This window comes from Culex pipiens, chromosome 2 (genome assembly GCF_016801865.2).
Source record: "Culex pipiens pallens isolate TS chromosome 2, TS_CPP_V2, whole genome shotgun sequence".
NCBI classification, from domain to species: Eukaryota; Metazoa; Arthropoda; class Insecta; order Diptera; family Culicidae; genus Culex; species Culex pipiens.
This window is the reverse complement of record NC_068938.1, coordinates 102026773-102039103: the sequence shown is the minus strand read 5'-3', so window position 1 is coordinate 102039103 and position 12331 is coordinate 102026773. Positions and strand designations below refer to the sequence as shown.

Below are 12331 nucleotides of genomic sequence, written 5' to 3'. Positions count from 1 at the left end.
AGTGCAAGAGTGAAGCGAAATCGTCCCGAAAATTAAACCACCTGAAGTTTTACCCGTTTTACCTGTCCGAATCGTTCAAAAATCAGCGTTTAGTTCGCGTTCACAGCCCCCTGCTATAAACTGTGGTGTGTCGTCATCCAGCCAGCGACGAACCTGTTTCGCAGACAGAATGTCAAAAGTTGGTCAAGTCTGAAAAAGAAGAGAGTGATGTCAATTTGTGTCGAATGGTCGCGCAAGGAATCGTCGGTCACCGTTACGTTCGCTGGAATCCGGACCGCCGTCGTCGTCGGTTGAGTGTCACAGGTTGTGGTGGGAAGTGTCCTCCCGGAGGAGGAGGTGGGGAAAATGTCGAAACATGATCGTGCAAAATCGGGTGGCCTGCTGGATACGTTGTTCGGGGGTCGGCCGCACAAGAAGGGAGGTTCCCGCCACGGGTCGGGCCACTATGGCACGGGTGGGGGAAGTTTGGGGGGCGGGGGTGTCGGTGGCCACGGTGGCTACGGCAGTGGAAGTTTGAACGGGGGGAGGCCACTTTCGGGCGCTGAGGCGGAGGCCGCCCACTTTGAGGAGCTGCAGGCGCAGATGAACCGGATGGCGGAGCCTGAGGTGAATCAGAAGTTCCAGGAGATCCTCGAGGACATGAACATTCCCAAGGACAAGCGCGAGCCGCTGCTGCTGAAGACGCTGGAGGAGAAGAAGCAGATGATCCTGATGCATCTGAAAGGTGAGTTTGGTGCGGCGGGGGAGGCGGATTTCGAGTGTTTGTTTTTGTTTTGGCTGTGGCGTGGCTTGGCAGGAGGACGGTTCCAACAAGTGGTGGAAAGAAGAAGCGCAACGCAACAAGGAAGAATGAACGAACGCTTTGTTTGGCCGAAGCTCCTTGCGGGAAGACCTTGATCGGCTCGTCAATGTCTGCGTGCAATTCCGTTCGGTAATGATCGCGCTCCGTTCGTGTGAATCGCGAGGGGAGGATGTCCTTGAAGAGAGTCGCTGCGCGACAACGTCGTCGTCATCATCGCCTTTTGCATCTTAATAAAAGTTTGCGCTAATTTTAAAAGACACATCGCGATGCAAAATTTGCAGGAAACTAATTTTAGCGAAATTGTCTCACGCCGTAAAGGGTGACGCGAATAAGAGAAAACGGTTTATTTTGGATAATTTCTTGGCAAATTTAGCGCAGATGATTTTATTAGCAGATGCTTGCGTTTGGCACGGGAAGTGGATGTTTTCGTTCTGTTTTTTTTTTGAGTTGGGTGGGGGAAAACGACGACGACGTCGTAAATAATTGCGGTTTGTTTTTCGGCAAGGTCAATCGAGATCGTTCATCTCCAGCGATGCTGGGAGAACACACATTAATTCTTACAAATTAGCAAACAATTATATTCTTACAATTCCCTCGTAAATTAAACGCTCAATACGTTTTCACCGGAGTCACCGCAAAATTGATTACAACCTGATTCACACTTCTGATGTGTGCCGACGGCACAAAAGCGATCGAATTCCCGCACTCGCACACACTCACACATCAGCTGCTCCTATCAAGAAATAGAATTAAAAAAGGGCCACACTAACGCCCAGCCTAGAAAGGTGCTAATAACAAGTCAAAGGCAGAAAACAACAAATCGAGGAACGTGTTCAGCTTTCAACGGGAATGGGGATGACAAATCGCGGGCGCGGACCTGGAGAAGAAATTCCACACAACCTGACCAAGTGACCACAACTTGAGCACATATACAGAAAGATTCAGTGGTGCTGGTGCTGGTCAGCAGAAATGAATGAGTCGTTGCTGAAGGAAAGTCTATACACGTCATTGGCTACTTCTGGAGAGCCTTGGATTGATAAGCTTCCCCACTTTGTATTTTTTTTACGTTGGTGCTGTTGTTTCATCGGACAGGGTTGCAATTTAGCACAGTTTTGTTGCTTTTTATGTGATTGTTTTTTTTTCAAATCTTAATCAAATTGAGACAAATCAGATTATCAACGTTTTGATTAAGATAGACTATTTAATTAAACCAGTAAAATTAAGAATTCTTTGGTTATTTTTTAGATATTAACGCTTCTAATGATTCTTATAAGAAAGCGTATTTATATCCAAATAAATTATGGTGGTTCTAACCATAATTTCAATAATTTATTAGTTTCAGAAAAAAAAACACAACGATGTCGTTTGTAAAACGATATTGAATGTTTCCTCAAACCTAGCCTCAAACAATCATTTAATTCCAGTTTCTCTCAAAATTTTTGGTACCGTTTTTTGGAACTTCCGATTTTGGCAACATATTTTTTAATGCTTCCTTACTTTTTCTAAAGGTCCTATCTACATAGGAAACCCATGTCCAGGGTTGTTACGGACGGCGCGGATCGCGCGGATGGCGCGGATGGCGCGTATCGCGCGGATCTGGCGCGGATTTGCTGGCTAATTTTGTTCAGGCGCGGATTTCGCGCGGATAGCAATTTTCATAAATAAAATAATTGAGAACGATAGAATTTCTTTCAAGGTACAAAGGAAAATATTATAAGCAATTAAATAAATTCAATCTTTTTCTTTGAGTGCAAAAACATCAATTTCTAAATAGTTGTTAATGAAGAATTTTTTTTCTGAAAACTATTCATTGTTTTTTTTCTTAATACGAATCTTTAAAAATAGTCTTAAGGAGCGTTTATTTTTAAAAATGTATTGAGATTTCTTATTCTTATAGCAAACAATAAATATTGAGCGATCATATTAATTACAATTTCAAAATTACAAAATTCGAAAAATTTCAGAATTTCAAAAAGCTTTACTTCTTTTTAGATTTTTTAAGTTTTTTCAATCTTATATTTAAATTTTGAAATTTGCGATTTATTAAAAAAATTAAAGATTCTGTTGCCACTCTGATTTAGGTGGAATTGGTTCTACTCTCAATTATCAAAATATGACGAAATCCACTTAGCAATCTGCTAAAATCTCCGTCTAAAATTGAAAATTTCAGAATTTACATATTCAATTAAACAAAAAAAAAATAGAATTCATAAATTTGCCAAAACATGCAGACTCAAAAACGATCCTAAATTCTCACATTGAAAAATTTAAAAAAAATAACATGGATTTTTTCTAATTCTTAAATTCTTATTTTTTTATGAAAGTTCTTTAGTTATTCAATCATTTATTTATTAAGTTATTAAGTTTTTAAATTATTGAATTTTTAAATTAATCAATAATTAAATTATTAAATTATTAAATTATTAAATTATTAAATTATTAAATTATTAAATTATTAAATTATTAAATTATTAAATTATTAAATTATTAAATTATTAAATTATTAAATTATTAAATTATTAAATTATTAAATTATTAAATTATTAAATTATTAAATTATTAAATTATTAAATTATTAAATTATTAAATTATTAAATTATTAAATTATTAAATTATTAAATTATTAAATTATTAAATTATTAAATTATTAAATTATTAAATTATTAAATTATTAAATTATTAAATAATTAAATTATTAAATTATTAAATTATTAAATTATTAAATTATTAAATTATTAAATTATTAAATTATTAAATTGTTAAATTATTAAATTATTAAATTATTAAATTATTAAATTATTAAATTATTAAATTATTAAATTATTAAATTATGAAATTATGAAATTATGAAATTATGAAATTATGAAATTATGAAATTATGAAATTATGAAATTATGAAATTATGAAATTATGAAATTATGAAATTATGAAATTATGAAATTATGAAATTATGAAATTATGAAATTATGAAATTATGAAATTATTAAATTATTAAATTATTAAATTATTAAATTATTAAATTATTAAATTATTTAATTATTTAATTATTTAATTATTCAATTATTCAACTATTCAATTATTTAATTATTGAATTATTCAATTATTCAACTATTCAATTATTCAATTATTCAATTATTCAATTATTAAAGTATTAAATTATTGAATTATTCAATTATTAAATTATTAAATTATTAAATTATTAAATTATTAAATTATTAAATTATTAAATTATTAAATTATTAAATTATTAAATTATTAAATTATTAAATTATTAAATTATTAAATTATTAAATTATTAAATTATTAAATTATTAAATTATTAAATTATTAAATTATTAAATTATTAAATTATTAAATTATTAAATTATTAAATTATTAAATTATTAAATTATAAAATTATTAAATTATTAAATTATTAAATTATTAAATTATTAAATTATTAAATTATTAAATTATTAAATTATTAAATTATTAAATTATTAAATTATTAAATTATTAAATTATTAAATTATTAAATTATTAAATTATTAAATTATTGAATTATTAAATTATTAAATTTTTGGAGTCGTATTTTAGTTTAGAGAAATTTAGAGAAGAAAATAAAATAAATTTCGTGTTTCGATTTTCCAGCGTAAAATTTTGGTGGGAATTATCAAGTACAAAATCCCTAGATTTTATAATTTGGTTGTTTATTTTAGGGTTTTAAATTTTTTTAAGTTTTGAATTTAAATTTTTTTTCCTGAATTTGTTTTTAAAGCAACGATATTTAAAGTGTTACAAAAAATGTTAATATTGTTTCAGAAATGGCAGAAAAGGTTCCACTTGGCGCAGGTGGGATATGAATCCACAACTGATCAACGGATCAGTAATGCTTTCTGTATCATTCTTTTTTCGTTTAAAATTTTATTCATTATGTTACTCTCTTCTATGTTTGTCGCGATTTTTTTATATGGCGCGGATTTCGCGCGGATTGGGTTTTGAGGTCGGCGCGGATCTGGCGCGGATTTTTTTTCGACTTTTCCGTAACAACCCTGCATGTCGCATTGATTGTTTTGAAAAAGTAACCTAGAATGGTAGCCAACCACGCTGCATTTTTCATATGTTTGTTTCTTTACTCTCAGAGGAGTCCTCGAAAAATAAAATAAAATACAATTCAAATGGTAGCGATGTGCTGTCTTCTGTCCTCTCTAAATGATACGAAGCGTTCGTAAAATCAAATATTCTTGCTTAACAAGCAAAACAAATGTATTGAATCATTTCATTTAATAAACTTTTTATTAAATTAAATCATCATATGTTATATTTCATGTCATTCATATCAAATAAGTTTTTGCGACTTTGACCAAATTGAACATTTCTATTGCCACATCATTAATTTTGGTCAATTCTATTCAAAGTTAAAAGCAAAACAGTTAAAAAAAATTTCCGTGATATTTTCAACAAATATACTCCCAGATGATTCCAGTAAGGGGCCACCCATAAACAGGGTGGCCACTCAAGTCGGGAAATTGGGTACTAAAGCCCTATGTCAAAGTTTATGTACAACGGTAAAAAACACGATTAAAAACCATTTCTGATCACTTTTTTTTCATTTTAATGCAAAAAAAATATTGACAAGACAACATTTTTTCGATGAATCAACTATGGTCCCCTTGGAACGAGCTGTCAAGTAGGAGCATTTCTGTCAAGAAGGACCGCGAGGATAATTTTTCAAAATTGATTTAAAAATCCATTTTAAACACTTTGTGGTCGTACAAAGGGTCATTGTACTCAGAAAAATAAGCTTTATCGCAGTAAACAATAATATCAGCAATCTAAGCTTCATTTCAGGACCCAATTGGGAAAGCCAGGAAAAAGTTGGGAATTTGTGATTTTCTGACAGAAAGTCGGGAATCCCAAGCATAACTGTTTGATTTTCTTTTTATAATTCTTGAATAGTTTTGTAATATTTTGAACAGTTTTCAAATTAAATTCACTCAATTGTTGAGAATTATTCTTCTTTAGTAACTTACTTTTAATTTATGGTTTCTTTCACTATTTCAATCTATATGAGAATTAAAAGGTTTTTTAGGACATTAAAAATACTTTTAAACTCTGGATGTATTTGACACAGAATTTTATAATATATTTTTTTGCATCAATGGTTTTTAAATTTATTTTTGTTTATCAAACATTACCTCTTGTTCTTACTCTAACTTAAAACAACAACAAAGTTAATGAAAAATAAATATAAAAATTGAGCCTAATTTAAATGAATGCTCCCCGCTGTTCCCCACTAATACAACTGCACTACAGCTGTAAACATAAACAAAGTAGAAGGCTATGTTCAAGCTCAAGCGTGACATATTTTTTGCTGCTGAAGTGACTTGTTTTGAAACATTTTGGATCTCGACGTCGTCGTGCTATCTTGTCGCACCCGCCATTTTGACGTTCCGAGAAAAACGCGTTTTAATGTTTGACCTTGAATAAACAAAAACTAGAGCACGCAATGTAAACAATAACAAACACGTTTTGTTTGGCTGACCATTCTGTGCATTGTCCCGAAGTTTGGTTGAAGTTGGTTGCTGGAGTCCCGAGTTATAATTACAAATGTTTACGGTAGTCTAGCTTGTACGTGCGACAAACGCATCCTGACTTTCCTGGCCTGAAATCCCTTTGGCCTTTTGTCGCACTTACATCAATTTTCATGGAGTGCCAAGATAGCACGACAAGATTGAAACTACTTTCATATGTAAAGTGACAAAAATGCACGGAGTTTTTTCGGTTTTTGTTGAATATCTCAGGATTGAAATCGAATTTTGGGGATCTGTGAAGGTCAAAAGGTGAGGCATTGTGAGCTGCACAAAATGGCGTTCTTAACTCAATTTGGCCCAAAATGCACGTACGACAAGTTAGCACGATGGCGACGATCTGCTGATGTTAAAATTTTTTGCTGAAAAATTAAGTGCTTCGCGCACTTTTTGTTCGTAAACTGAACGATGAGCAGCCAAAAGAACCTATTTCTGTTTTCCACGTGACGAAAAAATGCGTCAGAAGTGGGTGGAATTCAGTAAATCAGAAGAGCAACCGAATGAAAGTTCCATGATTGGGTATCTTTGAAGCGCAGTGATAATATCGGAGTATGATTATTCAATATTATTTGGCAGGTGCCATTCATAGTTATTGATAATTCGTCGCTAACATTTCCAAAAGCGTCATAAACATAGGTTTTGCATGAGACATACTTATTGAAATGTTAGCGACGAATCAGGCAATCTTGCTTTCAACCATCTTTTGAAGATTTGTTGACTTCGAATACCTCAAAAGCACGACGCCATCGACTTTTTTATTCCCGACAAAATATTTGAATTCTAGATTAAATTTTCAAAACAACCTATCCCTCATGGGTTTCCTATGCAGATAGGACCTTTTGAAAATTTAATCGAGAATTATAGATCGTTACAACACTTGGCGCTTCTTGGTATCATTTTGCAAACAGTAAATTGGTTCCGCTTTGACAGTTCTAAATTGAGGCCGCTTTGCGGCTAGCGGCTAGCGCAAACGTACGATTGCGATTCCAACTTGAGTTTGGCAATGTTTTTTTTTTTGTGGCTATTATTTTTAATTGTTGAAATAAATTCATTAAGTCATTTAAGTTTTTTCCAAATGATTCCCTTGAAATTTTTGTGAGTAAAACAGGAAGTGGGCAAGCAAGTTTCTTTCAATAGTCAAATGAGCAAATTGAATGGAGTTAGGAGTGAGTGCTTAACTTGCAAAACATATGAGAATTTCCCCTAATCAGTGTTGTAAATGAGTGATAGAAAAAACTGTCATTTGATGATTCTTGCACCAAAAGGTCAGAAGGTATAGCGACCATCACTGTAGCTTGTGAGATCTCTTCTTTTATCTCGTGAATGTAAAACTGAGCTTGTCTTTCTATCACCTCTTCTCTTTTCCTCGTTCATGAACACTCGCCGCAGATTATTTTGTTTTCTCCGAAAACCGCAATGGAAGAACGCGAGAGGGAGATTGGGAACCGCTCACACACTACGTCCCGTTGAACTGCGTTGGGAAATTTTGTTTTATTCCGTTGTAGCAAACTTGTTGAACAACAGTTCTAATAACAATTTTTTATCAATTTCCAGTCAGACTCGATTATCCGAAGGCCTCGAAAATATTTCACTTTTGGTAATCAAACCTTCGAATAATCGAATAAGATTTTTTTTAGTCATATTTTTTATTGTCGATCTTAAGTATGCTTAAACTACGTCAAAGTGATTTAGATTTCTTAAATCCAAGATGGCGACCAAAACGTAATGAAATATTGAAAAAAGAATATTTTGTAATTTAATAGGCAATCAACTATTTAATTTTGACTAAAATTGGATCGCAGAACTCGAATTTGATGTTAAAAACAAGAAAATTTAAAAAAAGATAATTTTTTTCGTGATTTGATTAACTGAGTTCCCATACACACCCCTGGATAATCAATTTCGGATAATCGAGTCTGGACTGTATAATCTTTTGCCGTGATGACATACATTCTAGAAAACAGTATAAAACTGTTGAAATCGGTCACTTACCTACTTATTATATTTTACCTGAAAAAACGGAAATAATCATTTTTTGGCAAAATTTGTTGTTTGTAGTCTTAAAAAACAGAACCGAAAAGCTTTTGTTATGAACCTAAATGAGCCTTATAGCCAATTCGCATGATTGTAGTCATTTTTTAAACGCTGACTGCCAAAGTTGTTTTTTTATAACTACCTATTTTTAAACCAACACAACATCGTTAAAACCGATAAAAAAGGTTGTTTTGTTGAAAACTGATCTAAAACGTGATTTTTGCATTTTAGACCAGCTGTTTCTGTTGACAAGAGCAAGATAGCACCATACTTTCTTCGGAAAAGTTTTAGAAGCATTTCTCAATTTCAACGCATTTGTGATGGTTAAAAAAAATATCAAAAAATATAATTGTGAGAAAGTAGGTTTTCCCATACAGATTTTCTTATATTAAACTGAAATGCAATGCGCAAATTGTTAACGCTTTCAAATTTTGGGGAGTTGTTTAAGGCCCTAAATTCAAACGAAAAAACCTTGTTATGTAAAATTGGCAAAACCAGCAAATCGCAGCTATGACCACTTGGAAAAGCCCTCCCACTCAACCAGCGAACCACAGCACGTCACTTGCACTGATAAAGAGAGTGCGAGATTGGGTGGAGTGGATCTGCTCTGAAACGAAATCCGATACCGCGCGTCGACATACCAAACCATTACTGCAGACAAAACCCGATGATCTGGCGTCGGCGGCGGTGGCACCCCCAAACAAGGTGGTCAAAAAAACATCGGGAAAGTAACGGGTTCGTCGGCGAGCTCTTTCCCATTTCGGGTGATAAGAAAGGCCGACCGATACACTCTACAGGGGTAAACTGTCAATTGTTGGACTCGAGTTTCGTGTATTCAGGGTTGTTGGGGAGTTTAGCAAATTACCCAGTTGTTCTAAATTAATTCGTTTGTTGTTTCTGTTTAGTTCGTCGCTGCTCTGATTGTGGGCTTGGTTGGTGTGCTATTGGGCGAGACAAGGAGAAAATTTCGCTAAAATCTCAACGGTACGCTATTATCATGGACATTGTTTGGCTTAGCGATAGCGTGACAACCGTTGATAAATGCAAATTTGGAATATTGGCGAGCTTCCTCACCACCAATCTGCCAAAACAGACAACCTTCAGCTGATTTAAAAATTGCTATGGTATTGACCAATCATCGTAGAATTTCCAGCACCAGCCATATAATACAGAACCATACAAGGGCTGTGAATCACAGTGGTTGGGTCGAATCGAGTGCCACACCTTAAGTCTTATCCACAGAAGCTGCTTTTAGCCTTCCGATAGCTCCACTTCACTCTCCACAACACTATGAAGTGTTGAAGCACTCGTCAACCTTCTTTAACAGGAACGGATCACGAGTTTGAAGGTTCAAGCTATGCGTCTAATCTCGAAAAAAAAGGAAAAGGTGTAATTTGTTACTCCAAAATTCTTAAAAGCTGCACCGCAGACTGGCATTCGTTTGACCACAACTCGTGGATTAATCGAATCAGCCATAAAGAAAACGCCTCGTTCGATGGTCGCCGTTGCGGCTGTTGAGTTGTTCAAAGCGCTGAACTGAACTGAGATAATCCCGCACCTTGGACTAAGCTGAGCGTGTGTGTGTAAAAGTGTCCACTCGGGTCTGCTCGGGTAATAAATTTAAATGACACATGAAACGAACGGTTTACTACTCAGAACAACGCTTTTGCTGGGCGATTCACGACGATGATGTGTTTCCGTGAATGCGGTACAAGATTTTGAAGGATGCTGTCACGTTCGTCCCTGGAGAGGATCACAGACAATGGGAAAAATAAACTCTAGTGAATTTAGAAAAAAACGTTTTCTTTAATTATAATTGGGTTACTATATGTTTAAAAAGAGAAACTTCAGGCAAATATGACTGTATTATTAGACATTTGTATTGTAGGGACCATCCATAAACCACGTGGACACTTTTTTGGAAATCTCGAACCCCCCCCCCCCTCGTGGACAATTGTCCATACAAAAAAAATCTTTTTTGTATGGAGCGTGGACAATCGCCATTTTTATGATATTCAATGAAAACCAAAAAAGCCCTGAAAATTTTTGTCACTTTTCATATGAAAGTAGTTTCAATCTTGTCGTGCTATCTTGTCACTCCCTGAAAATTGATGTAAGTGCGACAATTGGACAAAGGGATTTCAGGTCAGAACGCGTTTGACGCACGTACAAGTTAGACTACCGTAAACATTTGAAATTATAACTCGGGACTCCAGCAACCAACTTCAACCAAACTTCGGGACAATGCACAGAATGGTCAGCCAAACAAAACGTGTTTGTTATTGTTTACGTTGCGTGCTCTAGTTTTTGTTTATTCAAGGTCAAACATTAAAACGCGTTTTCCTCGGAACGTCGAAATAGCGGGTGCGACAAGATAGCACGACAGTGTCGAATTGCCATCTAGTTGTGAATGCAACCCAGGAGGACGACATCTATTTCTCACTACTGGCAGCTCGAGCGCAGCCATCACAAGCTGTCAATTTCGGCACCAAAACAAAGCAATTGCGCACTGTAAAAAAGTACAAAAACTGCAGGCATAAAATGGAAAGAAACTGATTATTTTATTGATGTAAAATTTTACATTTAAAAGGTAGTGTATGTTTTTGACGTGATTTTTTCAAATTATGTGCAAAATCAACTACTAAAGTTGGGATCATTAAGAACACATCGGCCGATGACCTCATTTAAAGGTGTTCTTTCATCACATGAAATGTTTATCTTAACTACTGTGTAATTTAACTTTTACTATAGTAATTTAGAATTTATGTTATAAAAAATAAATATAAATTAGCAATTCTCTACCAAATCGATCGTTTTTGCCTTCCTCACTTTACTGAGGAAAGGCTATAAAATCACTCGAAAAACGAACTACGAAACGAAACCTCCTAGACCCACCTTCACGTATACATATCGACTCAGAATCAAATTCTGAGCAAATGTCTGTGTGTGTGTGTGTAGGGATGTGGGTCTGTGCACCAAAAAATATGCACTCGATTATCTCGGCGCTGGCTGAACCGATTTGGACCGTTTTGGTCTCATTCGATCCGTCTTGGGGTCCCATAAGTCGCTATTGAAAATTATAAAGTTTAGTTAAGTACTTCAAAAGTTATGCTAAAAAAACGATTTTGACAAAAGTCCGGAAGATTGTAAAAAGGGTGGTTTTTGTAAGAAAACCCGCCATGCTATACATTTTTTGAAAGGTAATAAAGAGACCTTTCCAACGCGTCAAAAACATCTAAGATCTGACAACCCTATCAAAAGTTATAAGCACTTAAGTGTTATTTATGCACTTTTTGGACGCCGGATCTCAGATATTTTGATAAAAACGTTGTCCGGATCTCTCATGCGACCTATCGTTGGATAGGTAATCAAAAGACCTTTCCAACGCGTTCAAGACATTGAAGATCTGACAACCCTATCAAAAGTTATAAGCATTTAAGTGTTATTTATGAACCTTTTAGAGGACGGATCTCAGATATTTTGATGAAAACGTTGTCCGGATTTATCATGCGACTTGTCGTTGGATAGGTAATCAAAAGACCTTTTCAATGAGTTCAATAGATTGCAGATCTGACAACCCTATCAAAAGTTATAAGCACATAAGAGCCCTGAATTATGATGATCTTACTACCCAATCTGATGGTATGAATCAAGTTGATAGAACACTGAAAGGTCCGTCCTTTTGTATCTATTTTGGATAGCATTACTCTCTAAATGTGAGGAAGGCACCAACCACCTAAGGGTGGATTAAGTAACGTTTTTAATTTTAATTTTCGTATTTTTTAATCTGGCTGAAACTTTTTTGGTGCCTTTGGTATGCTCAAAGAAGCCATTTTGCATCATTAGTTTGTCCATATAATTTTCCATACAAATTTGGAAGCTGTCCATACAAAAATGATGTATGAAAATTCAAAAATCTGTATCT

General features: G+C 34.4%; 1 protein-coding gene across 2 annotated transcripts in view; it reads left to right on the top strand.

Annotated features, from left to right (window-relative positions):
• The window catches only part of LOC120424089 (protein diaphanous), a 38898-nt gene continuing 26567 nt past the window's right edge, over positions 1–12331 (top strand). For both annotated transcript variants that reach the window (XR_005606321.2, XM_039588103.2), the window contains exon 1: positions 1–724. Coding sequence is in view for 1 of the 2 variants with exons in the window: in XM_039588103.2 (XP_039444037.1) it covers positions 346–724 (379 nt within the window). In the remaining variant the exon portion in view is untranslated. The remainder of the gene's footprint in view (positions 725–12331) is intronic.